The following is a 19,643-nucleotide window of genomic DNA, read 5'->3' as shown; positions in this document are numbered from 1 at the left end:
ACTTATGTGAATAATATTAGCATACTCACGTCATCTCTAACACCAAGTATCACTGATGTCAGCGCTTTCAAAGTGACAGTCCCCAGAATCCAAATCAACACCTGAAGTATCTGAAAATACAAGGGAACCCTGTTTTAAAGTCTAGAGCACAGTAGCAACTATAGTTAGTGTCACATGGGATTCAAGCTCACATTTCTATGTTTGTTTAGTAACTTGTTCTTGGAAACAAGTTAACATCAAGATGATAACAATGAAATTATTTGCTTCAAATCTATTAACCAAGTTATTATCCTAATACCTAGAATTCCCAGCAAAAACATAAAGACATTTAATAAGCATCTTTACACTATATTCAACCCTTACCTACCCATTATTGCCATCCATGCAACGCTGTAAGGCAGATTTGGGCTCTTCGTCCTCCAAATCCCTACAGAATACGGTTTTAATCGAAACATACTACAAAGTGATAATGCACTGCCGGGCAGCACGAGAAGTTCCTGGCTATTCCCATTAGGGTAAGGCCACCCGGAGCGGCACTGACCTGGCCAACAAGCAATCCGGCACCATTTTCGGCGCAGCTGACAAATCGTCCGTTAATGGCCGTGCGTTGTTGCGGGTAAATCAGCCATTTATCTGCAATATCATGCGACTATAAAAGGGTGTAATAACAAATAGTCACACAATTTTGCAGGTAAAGGGCTGTTTTACCAGCAAGAACTATTAACAGGCCATTTGTCGGCCTGCACCATGCTCAGCGCAGTTGTTGGCCATATTGCGTTTGGGTCAATGCCGCTCCGTGTGGGCTTACCATTATTGTTTTCTGGGCTGCCAAACCCTAATTCTCACTAGAGTAAAGCAAGCGAAGGGCCCCTGTGAAGCCCTGCTAAACAGACTTAACCCCCAACATCCCTAAACCATCCAAAGCCCTCAACTCTTGGCCACCAAGCAGACTTTAACAGCTGCTTGAAAACAACCAACAATGGACTTCACCAAAATCAAATGTTTATTTTCCTGGTATATGATTAACAAAAAGAAACCTTTATGGATACTATTTGATATTGTTATACTCATACTTATTTAATCCCTTAACGATACGCCTTTTCACGGTGGCCGTTAAGGGTACTTATGCCAGCGTGCCGCCTCTTCACGGCGCTCTGACATAAGCCTGGCACGGGTGTCATGTGCCGGCTAAAGCGGGAGTCGAGCGGTCTAAAGACAGCCGGGCACCTGCTCTAACAGGCAGGATCGATTTCAACATCGATCTCACCCGTTTAACCCCTTAGGGTATGTGCACACACACTAATTACGTCCGTAAATCACGGACGTATTTCGGCCGCAAGTCCCGGACCGAACACAGTGCAGGGAGCCGGGCTCCTAGCATGATAGTTGTGTACGATGCTAGGAGTCCCTGCCTCTCTGCAGGACAACTGTCCCGTACTGTAATCATGTTTTCAGTACGGGACAGTAGTTCCACGGAGAGGCAGGGACTCCTAGCATCGTACATAAGTATGATGCTAGGAGCCCGGCTCCCTGCACTGTGTTCAGTCCACTACTTGCGGCCGAAATACGTCCGTCAATTACGGACGTAAATAGTGTGTGTGCACATACCCTTAGATGCAGCGCTCAATAGCGAGTGCCGCATCCAAGTGGTTTTGGAGGGAGGCAGCTCCCTCTTCCACCCCACCAGCAACCGGCAATGGCAATCGCAGGGTGCCGATGGCTTCTATGGCAGCGGTGGGCCTAACAAAGGCCCCCAGGTCTGCCTGTAGTGGATGCCTGCTAAGCCGTGCCTGAGGCATGACCTAGCAGGCGCCTGTCAGTTTTAGACTGACAGGCAATAATACGCTGCAATACAGAAGTATTGCAGTTTATTATAAAAGCGATCAGAAGATCGCATAGTGAAGTCCCATAGTGGGACTAAAAATAAAGTTATCAAAAAGTTTAACAAAGTTAATAATAAATAAATAAAAATCCCAAATAAAAAAAAAACACCTTTTCCATTATAAAATACTTTAATATGTAAAAAAAATTAAAACATTACACATATTTGGTATCGCCGCGTCCGTAACGACCCCACCTATAAAGCTATTACGTTGTTTAAACCGCACGTGAACCGTAAAAAATACAATAGAAAACAATGCCAGAATTGCTGTTTTCTATTCATCCTGCCTTCCAAAAATGTTTATAAAAAAAATTATCAAAAACGCTGATGTACTCCAAAATGGTACCAATAAAAACTAGAAGTCGTCCCGATAAAACAAGCCCTCATACAGCTGCATCGGAGGAAAAAGAAAAAAAACATATGACTCTTAAAACATGATGACACAAAAACAAATAATAAAAAAAAAAAAGGTGTTTTCACTGTATAGAAGTAGTAAAACATACAAAATCTACATAAATTTGGTATTGCCACAATCATAATGAACCACTGAATAAAGTTATTATGTTATTAATACCACACAGTAAAAGGTGTAAATCTAAGATGCAAAAAAGTGTGGCGAAATTAATGGTTTTTATTCCCTAACCCCCCTAAAAAAGTTAATCAATAAATTATATGTACCCGAAAATAGTGCTATTAAAAAATATAACTTGTCCCGCAAAAAAAAAGGTCTTATACAGCTATGTAGATGCAAAAATATAAAAGTTATAGCTCTTGGAATGCGACGATGGAAAAACGTAAACAATAGCTTGGTCATTAACCCCTTAATGACCAGCCTATTTTAAACCTTAATGACCAAGCCATTTTTTAAGTTTTTCCATCGTTGCATTCCACGAGCTATAACCTTTTTATTTTTGCGTCGACATAGCTGTATAAGGTCTTGTTTTTTGCGGGACAAGTTGTAATTTTTAATAGCACCATTTTGGGGGACATATTATTTATTGATTAACTTTTATTAACTTTTATTTGGGGGGAAATAGAAAAAAAACTGAAATTTCGCCACTCTTTTTCGCGTCTTCAATCTACGCCGTTTACCGTGTGATATAAATAACACAATAACTTTATTCAGCGGGTTGTTACGATTGCAACGATACCAAATTTGTATAGTTTTTGTATGTTTTACTACTTTTACACAGTAATAACGCTTTTTTTTCAAAATTATTTGTTTTTGTGTCTCCATATTTGAAGAGCCGTAACGTTTTTATTTTTTCGCCGATGCGGTTGTATGAGGGCTTTTTTTTTGCGGGAAGACTTGTAGTTTTTATTGGTACCATTTTGGAGTAAATGTGACTTTTTGATCACTTTTTATCACATTTTTTTAAAGTCCGTATTCACAGAAAACAGCAATTTTTCCATAGTTTTTTATTACATTTTTTACGGCGTTCACCGTGCGGGTTAAATAATGTAAAAGATTTATAGTCGGGGTCGTTACGGACGCGGCGATACCAAATATGTGTAACTTTTTAACTTTATTTTGTTTTTTTAATGGTAAAGCATTTTGTAAGGGGAAAAGCTGGGTTTTTCATTTTTTTTTTTAATTAACTTTATTAAACTTTTTTACTAGTCCCACTAGGGGACTATAATATGCGATTCTGCGATCGCATTTATAATAGACTGCAATACTTTTGTATTGCAGTGTATTACTGCTTGTCCGTTTAACACGGACAGGCATCTGCTAGGTCATGCCTCCGGCATGATCTAGCAGGCATTCACTCCAGGCAGACCTGGGGGCCTTTATTAGACCCCCGGCTGCCATTGGAGACACAGACACTCGGCGATCGTATCGCCGGGTGTCGGTGGGAGAGAGAGGGAGCTCCCTCCCTCTCTCCAAAACCACTCAGATGCGGTGCTCGCTATTGTGCACCGCATCTGAGGGGTTAAACGGGTGAGATCGATACTAATATCCATCTCACCCGGCAGAGCAGGGACGCTCCAAGCCCTCAGCTACCTCTGGCAGCTGAGAGCAGGGAGATTTGACAGCTCCCTGCTCTGTTTACTTATTCCGATGCCGCGACGTAAAAAGTCTATGGCATCGGAATAAGGCCCGTTAGTGACCGACGTAGAAACACGATGGGCCGGTCACTAACGGGTTAAGGTCTAAAATAGGCTGGCAATTAAGGCGTTAATCTATTCATTGGGTAGAAGACCTGTTTACTTATGTTTGAAATTTATAGAAGGTTTGTAACTGTTATTACACTGAAAACTCAATAAAAACATTGTACTAAAAAAAAGACATTTAAATAGCAAGGTAACCTCTAACAGTGTTAAAATAGAAATATTATAATAATTTTTTTATTTATTATATTATGTAGTATCAGGCAACCTCAAGTAATGCACCTCAAAAAATTCTGTGGAGCAGAGTGAAATATCAAGATTTTTACAGTAAATCCAGAAATCCCAATAATCTACATGACACAAAAAATTCAATTATAGACCTGCACTCAGGGGCGTAGCTAGGGGGGGGGGCAGGCGGGGCCTGTGCCCCGGGCGCAACTAGGTTGTATGGAACGGGGGGGCGCCGCAGAGCAGCTGATCGCTGCTGATAGGCGCCATGTATGTCGGACACCTGCAGCAGATTTAGGAAGCCCGGAAATCACGCAGCGGCGTTCTGACTGGGGTCTGTGACGGCCAGGGAGTGGACCAGTCCAGACACCTTACCTGTCACCTGACCTTACGTCAGTGACATGAGGTCAAATGACTCAGGTCAGGGGACTGGACTGGTCCACTCCTATGCTGCACCCTCCCAGCATGTAGGGGGCGCCACTGGGCCCTGCCTCTACTCTGCGCTGTTACACACAGGGAGTAAATAACAGCCGAGAAGCAGAGGAGGCTCCGCCCACAGCTCGTCCTGAAAGAAATCTGTTATCCTGTCAGCAAGGAGACATGGTGAGTGTCTGTGTGTAGTGTGTATACAGTATGTGTCTCTGTGCTTGCATGTGTATATGTTACTGTGTGTGTGTGTGTGTGTGTGTGTGTGTGTGTGTGTGTGTGTGTTTGTCTCTCACATCTACTACATTATCTGTACTCAGAGAGTTATCACTGTGTTATCTGTGGTGTTACATAGGACTGCAGGTAACACTACTACATTATCTGTACTCCGTTATTACTGTGTGTTATCTCTGGTGTTACATAGGACTGCACGTGAAATCTACAACAATAGTTATCACTGTGTTATCTGTGGTGTTACATAGGACTGCAGGTAACATCTACTACATTATCTGTACTCAGTTTTTACTGTGTTATCTGTGGTGTTACATAGGGCTGAACGTGAAATCTACAACATTATCTGTACTGGATATATATGGGTCTGTTTGTGAATGTGTCTTTTTGCTTGTATATACAGTGAAGGAAATAAGTATTTGATCCCTTGCTGATTTTGTAAGTTTGCCCACTGTCAAAGACATGAACAGTCTAGAATTTTTAGGCTAGGTTAATTTTACCAGCGCGAGATAGATTATATTTAAAAAAAACAGAAAATCACATTGTCAAAATTATATATATTTATTTGCATTGTGCACAGAGAAATAAGTATTTGATCCCCTACCAACCATTAAGAGTTCAACCTCCTCCAGACCAGTTACACGCTCCAAATCAACTTGGTGCCTGCATTAAAGATAGCTGTCTTAAATGGTCACCTGTATGAAAGACTCCTGTCCACAGACTCAATTAATCAGTCTGACTCTAACCTCTACAACATGGGCAAGACCAAAGAGCTTTCTAAGGATGTCAGGGACAAGATCATAGACCTGCACAAGGCTTGAATGGGCTACAAAACGCTGGGTGAGAAGGAGACAACTGTTGGTGCAATAGTAAGAAAATGGAAGACATACAAAATTACTGTCAATCGACATCGATCTGGGGCTCCATGCAAAATCTCACCTCGTGGGGTATCCTTGATCCTGAGGAAGGTGAGAGCTCAGCCGAAAACTACACGGAGGGAACATGTTAATGATATCAAGGCAGCTGGGACCACAGTCACCAAGAAAACCATTGGTAACACATTACGCCATAATGGATTAAAATCCTGCAGTGCCTGCAAGGTCCCCCTGCTCAAGAAAGCACATGTACAGGCCCGTCTGAAGTTTGCAAATGAACATCTGGATGATTCGGAGAGTGATTGGGAGAAGGTGCTGTGGTCAGATGAGACTAAAATTGAGCTCTTTGGCATTAACTCAACTCGCCGTGTTTGGAGGAAGAGAAATGCTGCCTATGACCCAAAGAACACCGTCCCCACTGTCAAGCATGGAGGTGGAAACATTATGTTTTGGGGGTGTTTCTCTGCTAAGGGCACAGGACTACTTCACCGCATCAATGGGAGAATGGATGGAGCCATGTACCGTCAAATCCTGAGTGACAACCTCCTTCCCTCCACCAGGACATTAAAAATGGCTCATGGCTGGGTCTTCCAGCACGACAATGACCCGAAACATACAGCCAAGGCAACAAAGGAGTAGCTCAAAAAGAAGCACATTAAGGTCATGGAGTGGCCTAGCCAGTCTCCAGACCTTAATCCCATTGAAAACTTATGGAGGGAGCTGAAGATCCGAGTTGCCAAGCGACAGCCTCGAAATCTTAATGATTTACAGATGATCTGCAAAGAGGAGTCGGCCAAAATTCCATCTTACATGTGTGCAAACCTCATCATCAACTACAAAAAACGTCTGACTGCTGTGCTTGCCAACAAGGGTTTTGCCACCAAGTATTAAGTCTTGTTTGCCAAAGGGATCAAATACTTATTTCTCTGTGCACAATGCAAATAAATATATATAATTTTGACAATGTGATTTTCTTTTTTTTTTTTTATATAATCTATCTCTCACTGGTAAAATTAACCTAGCCTAAAAATTCTAGACTGTTCATGTCTTTGACAGTGGGCAAACTTACGAAATCAGCAAGGGATAAAATACTTATTTCCTTCACTGTATGTGCCTTTTATGTATTTGTATATGTCCCTGTCTGTGTATTTATCTGCCGGTCTGTGTCTGTACGTCTATATATTTACCTGTATGTATATATTCCAGATATGTGTATATATATTTGACTGTATGTCTAAAGATCTGTCTTTATGTATGTACAGTATATATGTTCCAGCGTGTCCATATATGTGGTTAATGTTTGGTTTGTGTAGGGGGCGGCAATAGAGAGAGTCCCGCACAGGGCGCCATCCAAGCTAAGGCCGGCCCTGGCTGTCACCAACCCTAGTCAGAAGGAACTCAGCCGCCTGCGCTGCATGACCTCCTCGGCACAGGACGCCGCATGCGCCGCATGACCTCACACCAGGCAGAGCGGAGAGTGGTAGCGGTAGGCTACCGCTCACCGCTCTGTTTACAGTGTGGCGCTAAGTACAAGGGGGGAGTGTGGCGCTATTTAAAAGGGGGGAATGTGGCACTATTTACAAGGGGGGGGGGGGAGTGTGGTGCTATTTACAAAGGGGAAGCGGGCTGTGTGTGGCACTATCTACAAGGGGGGGAGTGTGCCACTATCTACAAGGGGGGAAGCGGGCTGTGTGTGGCACTATTTACAAGGGGGGCTGTCTGGCGCTATCTACAAGGGGGGCTGTGTGTGTGTGTGTGCGCGCTATCTACAAGGGGGATATGTGTGGCACGATCTACAAGAGAGGGGCTGTGTGTGGCACTATCTACAAGGGGGGCTGTGTGTGCGCTATCTACAAGGGGGATGTGTGTGGCACGATCTACAAGAGAGGGGCTGTGTGTGGCGCTATCTACAGGAGGCTGTGTGGCCTCTTTAATTTATTTTTATGTTAATTACATTATAGAACTATATCGCTTGTAAAATGTATAAATGCTTTTATGCTCGAGTTGCATTAAAAAAATTGTGAAAAAAATTGACACCTCATTGATTGTCGGGAAATAAGTTGGGGGGGGGGGCGCCAATCTGATTCTTCTGTGGGCAGATATACTATATGTTAACGGACTGACCGACATGACCGCAGGGTTAATCGCATTGATGAAACGGTAGGCCCAGATGTTGCAAATAAAAAGTCAGTTACTAACCGGTAGTATGTAGAATTGGCCATATGGTTATAAACATTTCCCAGCCGAGAGGCAGTCTTTAACCCCTTAGTGACGAACAATACGCCTTTTCACGTTCGTCACTAAGGGGCCTTAGGCTAGGCTGACGCCTTTTCACGTGAGCCTAGTCTAAGTCCTGCACGGGTCTCCCGTGCAGGCTGGAGCCGGGGCTCAGCTGTCTGATGAGAGCTGAGCTCCTGCTCCAACGCCCGCGATCGAAGTTTACTTTGATCGCGGCCGTTTAACCCGTTAAATGGCGCCGTCAATAGCGACCACGGCATTTAACTTTGTTTACAGAGGGAGTGAGCTCCCTCTGACACCCATCGGCGCCCCTCAAATGCAATCGCGGGTCTCCGATGGGTTGTCATGGCAGCCAGGGGCTTGATAAAAGCCCCCAGGTCTGCCCTGGACATATGCCTATTAGGACGCGCGGGAGGCACGACCTAATAGATTGCCTGTCAGATTTACACTGACAGGCAATAATGCTCTGGTATACGAAGTATACCAAAGCATTATAGCAGCCATCTGAAGATCGCACAGTAAAGTCCCCTAGTGGGACTAATGAAATAAATAATAAATGTGAAATAAAGATTATTAATAAAAATGATAGTAAAAAAATAAATAAAACCATTTTTTTCCATAAAAAGTGGTTTTATTTAGTAAAAGTGTAAAAAATAAATAAAAGTACACATATATGGTATCGCTGCAACTGTAATGACTCCATTAATAAAGTTAATATGTAATTTAAACCGCAAAGTGAACACCGTAAAAAAAAAACGCAAAAAACAATGGCAAAATTGCAATTTTTTTCCATTGCCCCCCAAAAAAGTAATAATAAAAATGAATCAATAAGTCCCATGCACGCCAAAACAGTACCAATCAAAACTACGTCTCGTCCCGCAGAAAACAGGCCCAAAAAATCACTACATTGATGGAAAAATAAAAAAGTTACGGCTCTTGGAAAGCAACGATGCAAAAACAAATAATTTTAGTTCAAAAGTGTTTTTATTGTGCAAAAGTCGTAAAACATAAAAAATCTCTACATATGTGGTATCGCCGTAATCGTACCGACCCATAGAATAAAGGTAACATGTTATTTACGCCGCACATTGAACGTCGTCAATTTAAAAACGCATAGAACAATGGTGGAATTTCAGTTTTTTTTTATAATCCCCCCAAAAAAAGTTAATAAAAGTTAATAAAACAATTATATGTACCCTAAAATGGTGCTATTAAAAAGTACAACTAATCCCGCAAAAAACATGTCCTCATACAGCTATGTAGACGAAAAACTAAAAAAGTTATACCTCTTTGAATGAGACTATAGAAAAACAAATAAAATAGCTTGGTCATTAGGGCCTAAAATGGGCTGGTCACTAAGGGGTTAAGGACGTCTGACAAATACAAAATTCAAACGGAAATTTCAAGCAATGGGGCAATGTTGGCTCACCAACTTCAAAGAGCTTCAACTGCTTCCTGATGCAGGAGTACATCCACTATAAATCCAGGCCCTTTCTCTCTGACCTTTAGCAGTATCTATCTTTAGGCCTCTGGCCCTTTAACAAATCACGATCACAGGGAGGACTATGTCAACTTTCACCCGGCTTTCTCATAGTCTCTGCCCGGCGACTCTTCAGAAGAGAAAGGAAAGGCGCTCAAGGACAGGGTGTACAGGTGGTCATGGCGCAAGGTTACCCTCCCACAGAACCCTTCTTCTGGCACATTAGAACCAACAGCATTCCAGCTCTCAGGTCCGCAGACCGCGTGCTGAACTCTGTTAGGCTGAAAAAGTAGCCTTTTATGCACCGCCACCAGCATGAGGCACACAGCGTTACCACGCTATGCATCCTCACCACCGTTATGGAGAAGTTATTTATAGTCACAGATGGCATCCAAACTGTTTTTCCCGGCGCCTACAATAGATTTTTATGGGATCAGTCATGGGGGCTACACATCTGATGCTCAAATAAGGAGTCTAACATTCCAAGTAGTATTATTTTACTGTGTAATTAACTGGTTCCCGACCGCCGGCTGTGTATTTACGGCCATAGACTATTTGCGGCGCGGGTTTTAACTTGCTGCCCGAGCGATCGGGCAGCTGAATGTCGGGTCTCCGGTAGTCAGTGACTGCCGGGGACCCTGAGGAGAAGATAGAAGCAGCTTTCGCTGCTTCTGTCTTCTCCAATCTCTTTTACACAGCGCTCCAGTTACAGTGGAATAAAATGGTGTAAAATAAAGAAAAAAATATGTATAAAAATCCCCCAAAGGTCTTTTCTGACCTTTGAGGGACAGACCATAGTAATAAAAAAATAAAAGTAAAGAAAAGTGCAAACATTTTTAATAATAAATACACATAAAATACCCACACCAAAAAAAACTTTCCCCCCGCCAATCATTGTTGTAACGCTAGACCTGACCAAATTACCCTAATATAGACATGTAACATATTACAATTTCCGGTAGACAATGACGATCACAAATAAAAGGTCTATTTTAGGGTAAAACTATGTTATTAGCAAAAAAAAAAAATTGCTGAAAAGCAAAAAAGGTTATTTTTTTACTATTATTTTCAAACTGTAAACCTAAAAATTCTAAAATAGCAAAAAGGATGTGTATAAAAAAAAAGAAACCTGCATTGTCTACGGAAAAAAACATTGCACAAATCACGTCGCTAGCCCGACAAATAAAAAAGTTATAGCAATTTAACGAACGCGTGCTAAAAATGGCTAAATTGTGTCTGGTCCTGAAGGCTCAAAATAATCCGGTCCTGAACCGGTTAAACCAGAGTGATTATACAAGTATCCATATATGTGTCCCCTTAACCCCTTAAGAACCAGCCTATTTTGGGCCTTAAGGACCAAGCAATTTTTTTATTTTATTCCTCGTCGCATTCCAAGAGCAAGAGAACTTTTTATTTTTCTGACGATACAGCTTTATGAGTGCTTCTTTTTTTTGCGAGATAAGTTGTATTTTCCAATGGCATTTTGGGGTACATATAAAAGTTATTTATTAGCTTTTATTATGGGAATTATATTCGATCCCGGCAATTGCGGCAGGAATCTGTTGGTGCCATACTATTATGTCGCTGGACATCAAGGGTTTAGAGATCAACAAGCTAAAAATAAAAAAAAGGAGCAGTGCAGTGACACAATAGAAAAATACACACGACATACCCAACTTAGCAATGCCATCGTTTCAAGTTTCAGAAAGTCTCTGCTCATTACAATAACCTGTGAAAACATAACGTAATAAAAATAACAAACATACACATGAATAAATCAAATAGCTTCAAAATATGACTTGAATCAATTAAAGTTGTCAGGTTTCCTATGTACCTCTCTATATATCCTTGAGCTCAGCGTCTCCCCCTGAATCCTTTGCTGCCATCAGGCAGAGTAGCAAAGGCAAATTGACAGAGCCGCTATAAAACGACTGTAATTGATGAGTTAGGACATTACTCTCAATCAAGCAATGTTTGATGAATGAACAAGAATATTTCCTATGTCAGGTCTCCTATGCTACTTTAAAATATCTAAAATTAATGAGTTAAAACATCACTTCGATGAATATTTATTTTCAGCCCTTTTACATTAACTCATGGTGTAGGTGTAATTTTGTATTTAAAACAATATATATATACACACACACACACACACACACACACACACACACACACACACACACACACACTTACATAGTTTGTACAGTTGAAATAAGACATGTCCTCCACGTTCAACCAAGGGATATATATATATATATATATATATATATATATATATACATACACATATACACACACACACACATATATATATATATATATATATATATATATACACATATATATATATATATATATATATAAAATATAGGAGGGTGGCGCATGTTGGTTATAGTGCCTTTCCTTCTGAAATACTGTGGAAATGGGTCGTTCCAGACATTGTTCTGATGAAAAAAAGTACTTTGATTAAAAAGTTGATTGGAGAGGGAAAAACATATAGAGAAAAGTGCAGGAAATTATAGGCTGCTCAGCTAAAAATGATCTCAAATGCCTTGAAGTGGCAACCAAAACCTGAAAGATGCTGAAGGAAGTGGGGAACTACTGTTCAAATGGATCGAAGAATAGCCAAAATGGCAAAGGCTCAGCCAATGATCACTTCCAAAAAGACCAAAGAAGATCTGAAGTTACCAGAGAGTACTGCGTAGAATCAGAAGATGATTAAGTGAAGCCAAGTTACCAGCAAGAACGCCCCACAAAGTCCCGTTGTTGATAAAGAGACATGTCCTGAATAGGTTAAAATTTGCCAAGGAACACATTGACTGGCCCAAAGAGAATTGGCACAACACTTGTGGACTGATGAAAGTAAAATTGTTTTTTTTGGGTCTAGTGGCCGCAGACAGTATGTCAGAAGACCACAGAGAACTGAATTCAAACCACAGTACACTGTGAAGACAGTAAAGCATGGTGCTGCAAAAATCATAATATGGGGATGTTTCTCTTATCACGGTGTTGGGCCTATGTATCACATACAAGGGACCATGGATCAGTTTGAATATATCAAAATACTTGAGGAAATCATGTTGCCCTATGCCGAAGAAGAAGTGGCCTTGAAATGGGTGTTTCAACATGACAATGACCCAAAACACACCAGTAAGCGAATAACATCTTGGTTACAGACAAACAGGATTGAGGTAATGGAGTAGCCAGCCCAATCCCATGACCTCAATCCCATAGAGAACTTGTGGGGTGACATAAAAAATGCGGTTTATGGGGAAAAACCCAAAATTGCAGAAGAACTGTGGAATGTCGTCCAATCTTCCTGGACTGGAATACCTGTTCAGAGGTGGCAGAAGTTGGTCGACTACATGTAACACAGATGTCAAGTAGTTCTCAGTAACAATGGTTATGCCACTACATATTAGTTCAGTAAAGTGAAATCTGAAAAAAAAAATCAGTTTCTACATTACATTTTAGAGTTTTTAAAGAAAAATGCTGGCACTGCTATTTTTTTGAACAGCCCAATATTCATTTTTCTTTACTTTCTGTAAAGGATTAACACAAACTGGATACATTTTGTTATTTTTTTTTATTTGGAATTAAATGTGTCGTATTTCCAGTACATTTGCATTTAGGCAAATAAAAGTTATTATAATGATTTTGCACTTTATTTGCTTTTTTTAAACTCCATGCCATTTTTTTTAACACTACTGTATATAAATGACAAAAAAAATATATACTTACACAAATAACTACTAGTGAAGATGCATAATAGGATGTCAAAAGCATGGAATTTCCAAACATCAATATAAAGCACAGTCCCAGTGAAACCTAGAGGAATCAATAACATCTTTTTAGGAGAAAAAAAACCCGAAAACAGTTTTCATAACTGTACTACTTTGTTACTATTTCCATACCTCCCATACACTTATATGGAGCAGGCCACATACATGCTTTTCCAAGGCACCATACAAATCCTCCCCATGGAAGCCGTCCATAGGAAGACATGGTGGCACGCAAACCGCGAGGGCTCGCGTGACTCGTCACTGAAGAAGAGGATGAAAAAAACAGCTGCTGAGGACATGTAAGTGAGAATAAAACATTTTTTGGATGTGTATATAGGAGATGATTACATTAAAAGCAGTTTACACTTAAAAGAATTGGATTAATGTAAAAAAGGATAGGGTGGTATCTTTACAGTGTCTTAAAAAACTGAAAAGTTTTCTTTATTGGCAATAAGACTTGGTCTTAGTATTGGCATAGAAAAATAAAACGTTTGAGAAACTACCTTTTTGTGAAAGGAGGTCCTAAATATGGAGATCTCTGTGGGACCATAAGATGGAAAATTGCGGGTGAATTTATGCTGGGGGACTATTCATAGGAGTGTTAGTTACTGGATCTTTGGGTGCCAGTGTATAAAGAAGACAAATTCACATAGGTAGGTGGCCGTCGTATGTATATCTTGTCCTTGTAATATGTTTGCTCAGTAGATCACAATAGGAATACCATATACTTCTCTAGAATTGTGTATGTACGTCTAGTGTGTTGTATCGACTAGAAGGACAGGATAGAGAAAACTTTAAAGAATTTGGTTGATAGTAATATGATTAATCCAAGGAGGACTCTGAGATGTCGTTCAGGCCTCCTGGATGTAGTGTATTCATTTTGAATATCCAGAAGTTTTCTCTTTGTTTCAACTTATTGAACCTGTTTGGAACATCTGGATGGATGTGTTCAATAGGAGTGCTTCTAATTTCATTAAATTGACATTTGTGTATCTGGGCGAAGTGGCAGGATACACTATGTTTCAGAAAGCCAGTGTTGACGTTGAAACGATGGTTGTTGACACGGGTTCGTAGGCATTGGGTAGTCCTGCCTATATATTGTAGTTGGCATGGGCATTCAATTAAATAGACAACATATGAACTGCCACAATTGAGAAATGTTCTGATTGGAAACGTTTCATTGGTGACTGAGGACGTATATGTATGTTTTTTATGGTTAATAATGTTACAACAAAGGCAACGCGTACGGCCACATTTATAGGACCCTTTCAGGTCTGAGAGGAAATTTGTGTTGGGTGTTAAATGTTTCTTGATTCTGCTAGGGGCTAGAATATTTTTGAGGGTTAGAGATCGCCTAAAGGTGATACTAGGTTTTGCTGGAACCAGGTCTTTCAAGTATGGGTCGTTCTTTATGATGTGCCAGTGTTTGCCTAGGATAGCTCTAATTGTTTTGTTTCCCTTGTTGTAGGTAGTGATGAAGTTAGTATTATAGTTCTTGTTGAGTCCAGGATCTTTGAGGGGCGGGTTTAGGCAGGAACAGCGCTAAGACCAGACCCACCAACCGAACTAACGGGACAACCCCCCAAACAAAACCTTATGACATTATCGTGAATAAAAATCACCTTTTGAACAACATCCCTAAAATAGCAGTCAACTCATCAAACTGCACACTACTACTACTACTACTGTAATAAATAAACCCTGCCCTCAAGGACACATAAACCAACAAGTGCCTATTAATGCTTTCAAATCCTCAGATTTGGAACTCCATCTCTCTCGGCTACTCTCCATCACTGAACCAATGGAAATGCCCCTCACTAACAATTCTCCAACATTCTCATTCAACGACTCTATAGAGGACAGCATTTCGTCCCTACTGCAACTATCAATCCACAACACTCCGCAGTCCCCCAACTCAACTTCCCCCGACGTTCTATTCCATAACCCATCAGAGGATTTCAATCCACCTCAAAGGTACACTACCGCTAATCCCGACACGAACCTAGCCACTTCTGTCCTAGACTTCACCTATGCGGCAACATCTTTTTTAGGTCTTCCCTCACAGTTAGTCAGGCCTCCTTTAACCCCCACAATCATGAGCCAAGACATCTTGATCCCATTTATCATGAGCCCAAAAGCCCAAACGATCACCAACTTCTTCCCAAAGATACAAAAAATGTCAACGAAAAGAAAATTGGCTTTAGACCCAGAGGACGGAGAGGAGGAAAAAATCGAAATAAACCAACACCCATCCCTCAGCAAAAAGAGGAATCTGGTCCACCAATAAAACTGTTCAACTTATCATCATATGCTTTAAACACCCATGAACATAGTCTATTAAATAGAGGCCTTTCCTTTTGCCCAACAGCAACAATTGACAACTTTGAACTTTTCATGGACCTTAATAGATTTATAAGGAAACTTACCCTCACAAGACATTTTGCCATGGCTAAACACACTATTACCCCAGGATCCAATAAAGAACCACCTACAAACAGTTCTCCCCCTAATGCCATTCCGGTAGAAGTCCACCCCAAATCCACCTTTTACCCAACCTATCACCAAGGGCCCATGTTGGAAACCTTTTCCACCTTGGTAAACAATGAATTTAGGTCAATTGACACACCATCGCACTACCCAGATAACCTGACCCTACATGAAAGAAGAGCTTTGAAAACCCTTCAGAAAAACGTAGACATAGTCATCCGCCCGGCAGATAAGGGAGGGGGCATAGTTATCCAGGATAGAACCAAATACCTGGGTGAAACCATGAGAATTTTGAGCGACACCTCATTCTACCATACACTCACCACCAATCCACTTCCCACCTATATATCTGAATATCAAAATCTTATTGAATCTGCTGCCGTTGAAGGACTAATTACCAAAAAAGAAAAACGGTTCCTGTCTGTCCCATTTCCGAACATGCCCTTCATATACCACTTACCAAAAATACATAAATCACTCACAGACCCCCCAAGACGTCCGATCATCTCTGGGATAGGCTCACTTACCAGTAACCTGTCCCATTTTGTGGACCTTCACCTTCAACCCCTTGTACATACCCTACCATCATATTTAAAAGATTCCACACAATTAATCAGAGATTTAAACAACCTAAATATTGACCCCTCTACATCCCAAATTTGCTTTTTGACAGCAGACGTAACCGCATTGTACAGCAATATTCCTCATAACAAAGGCATAGAAATAGCCCATTCTTTTTTGTCATCTAACACCTCAATTCCCGAACTACAGGTCCACTTTCTAATTAATTGCATCAAATTCATCCTTCACCATAATACTTTTAGCTTCAATAATAATTTCTACAACCAAGTCAAAGGATGCGCCATGGGCACCCGGTTTGCACCAGCATATGCAAACCTTTACATGGGAGCCTTTGAAAACACATACATTCATGGCACACATACATTCAAAAACAATATACTGCTGTACAAACGTTATATTGACGACTTATTTTTAATATGGAGAGGTAATGAGGAAGAAGCCTCTCAGTTCATTGAGACTCTAAATAATAACAACTACGAATTAACATTCACACACACTTTCTCTCCCATCTCCATTGACTTCCTGGACCTTACAATTAGCCATGATAGCGATTGCAACAAATTTGTCACCCGAACACACTTTAAACTAGTAGATGTCAATAGTTATATTGACTTTAGAAGCGCTCACTACCGCCCTTGGCTTAAAAATATTCCTTTCGGGCAGTTTAGGAGAATCAGGAAGAACTGTAGCACAGACACTCATTATCAAAAAGAGTGCAATGTCCTTGAGAAAAGGTTTAAAGATAAACACTTTCCTCTAAAACTAATAAAAGGTGCAAGACACAAGGCTACTGAATTATCACAAAATTCCTGCCTAAACCCGCCCCTCAAAGATCCTGGACTCAACAAGAACTATAATACTAACTTCATCACTACCTACAACAAGGGAAACAAAACAATTAGAGCTATCCTAGGCAAACACTGGCACATCATAAAGAACGACCCATACTTGAAAGACCTGGTTCCAGCAAAACCTAGTATCACCTTTAGGCGATCTCTAACCCTCAAAAATATTCTAGCCCCTAGCAGAATCAAGAAACATTTAACACCCAACACAAATTTCCTCTCAGACCTGAAAGGGTCCTATAAATGTGGCCGTACGCGTTGCCTTTGTTGTAACATTATTAACCATAAAAAACATACATATACGTCCTCAGTCACCAATGAAACGTTTCCAATCAGAACATTTCTCAATTGTGGCAGTTCATATGTTGTCTATTTAATTGAATGCCCATGCCAACTACAATATATAGACAAAATAGATGAGGAGACAGCACTTCCAAAATATGTCAGCTTTTTAATCACCCGTGCGACGTTTCAGTCCAGCAGGACTTTTCTCAAGCATTGGACTGAAACGGCGCACGGGTGATTAAAAAGCTGACATATTTTGGAAGTGCTGTCTCCTCGTCTATTTTGTCTATCTGATATTGGGGACCGCGGATCCGGTCCTATTGAGGCGTGCACCCACTTGTGGTCCAGTGCTGTGGTAATTTTCTGCTTTAACTACAATATATAGGCAGGACTACCCAATGCCTACGAGCCCGTGTCAACAACCATCGTTTCAACGTCAACACTGGCTTTCTGAAACATAGTGTATCCCGCCACTTCGCCCAGATACACAAATGTCAATTTAATGAAATTAGAATCACTCCTATTGAACACATCCATCCAGATGTTCCAAACAGGTTCAATAAGTTGAAACAAAGAGAAAACTTCTGGATATTCAAAATGAATACACTACATCCAGGAGGCCTGAACGACATCTCAGAGTCCTCCTTGGATTAATCATATTACTATCAACCAAATTCTTTAAAGTTTTCTCTATCCTGTCCTTCTAGTCGATACAACACACTAGACGTACATACACAATTCTAGAGAAGTATATGGTATTCCTATTGAGATCTACTGAGCAAACATATTACAAGGACAAGATATACATACGACGGCCATCTACCTATGTGAATTTGTCTTCTTTATACACTGGCACCCAAAGATCCAGTAACTAACACTCCTATGAATAGTCCCCCAGCATAAATTCACCCGCAATTTTCCATCTTATGGTCCCACAGAGATCTCCATATTTAGGACCTCCTTTCACAAAAAGGTAGTTTCTCAAACGTTTTATTTTTCTATGCCAATACTAAGACCAAGACTTATTGCCAATAAAGAAAACTTTTACAGTTTTTTAAGACACTGTAAAGATACCACCCTATCCTTTTTTACATTAATCCAATTCTTTTAAGTGTAAACTGCTTTTAATGTAATCATCTCCTATATACACATCCCAAAAATTTTTTATTCTCACTTACATGTCCTCAGCAGCTGTTTTTTTCATCCTCTTCTTCAGTGACGAGTCACGCGAGCCCTCGCGGTTTGCGTGCCACCATGCGTTCCAACGCCTTGCCTTGAGCCTCCTCGGCCTCCGTAGTTGAGATGATCTCCTTGACTACGGCACGTGTTTACTAATAGAACCATATTTACTGTATCAATCGACACATTGAACATACAAAACACTGTTACGATAATGTCACCACTAACAGACGGGGGATAAAATCCTTGTCGCCCGCATCGCGAGTATAACTTTCTATTTATCAAAACGTTTGCGCACTCGTGACTGTTACAAACCCCTACCTGACACGTATCATCTCCTAATACCCTCTGCTCTAAATTTTAATACTACACCCGACTACATGTCTCTATTTTGAATGTCCAAGTGTACTACAAATTTTATAATGCTGTTATTTTATGTTGTTTTATCATGAACTTTGACCCGCCATTTTTTGGCGGTTTCTTTGACATTTTGCTCCATCTGAACTGGGCCAATCAATACCCAGTGTTGTGTATATATACATGCCTGTTTTAAGATATTTTATGCCTGATGAAGACGCCAGTTTGGCGTCGAAACGCGTTGCTACCTACCACATTAAATATTCTTATAATATAGAAGAGACTCCTTGTTTCTCCACCGACTTGGACCACACAGCAGCGCCGTTATAGATCCTTTTTTCTACATCTACCTATTACACACCAGCGGTTACCCTTGGAAACCGGTCCGGATCTGGCAGCAGCACTCGTGGAATTATTTTGCGCAATACCTATGGCTATATGGTGAGCATGGTTTTTTCATTCCTTCATCAGCCTACCCTACTGATCTGCACTATGTGGCGCCGTGGTCTTTTCTCTTTCTCTCGTCCATAGGAAGAAGGATGGATGACAGGGGTCCACTGTTCTAGTAACCAGGGAGGTAGGGCTTCACCGAAGTTTTTTGCATTCATTTTTTACAAAAACGTGTTTAAAAGAGCAGTAAATTGTAGTGGAGGT

At 40.8% G+C, this 19,643-nt stretch overlaps 1 protein-coding gene across 2 annotated transcripts in view; it reads right to left on the bottom strand.

Annotated features, from left to right (window-relative positions):
* DPY19L1 (dpy-19 like C-mannosyltransferase 1) overlaps positions 1 to 19,643 on the bottom strand; it is a 189,043-nt gene that overhangs the window by 52,473 nt on the left and 116,927 nt on the right. For both annotated transcript variants that reach the window (XM_075826937.1, XM_075826938.1), the window contains 3 exons: positions 13,214 to 13,300; positions 11,145 to 11,201; positions 30 to 110 (listed from right to left, as the gene is read on the bottom strand). In XM_075826937.1, coding sequence (XP_075683052.1) covers positions 30 to 110; positions 11,145 to 11,201; positions 13,214 to 13,300 — 225 coding nt within the window. The remainder of the gene's footprint in view (positions 1 to 29; positions 111 to 11,144; positions 11,202 to 13,213; positions 13,301 to 19,643) is intronic.

Source organism: Rhinoderma darwinii, chromosome 5 (assembly GCF_050947455.1).
Source record: "Rhinoderma darwinii isolate aRhiDar2 chromosome 5, aRhiDar2.hap1, whole genome shotgun sequence".
Classification (NCBI taxonomy): domain Eukaryota; kingdom Metazoa; phylum Chordata; class Amphibia; order Anura; family Rhinodermatidae; genus Rhinoderma; species Rhinoderma darwinii.
The sequence above is the reverse complement of the archived record's forward strand: the minus strand, read 5'-3'. Positions and strand labels throughout refer to the sequence as shown.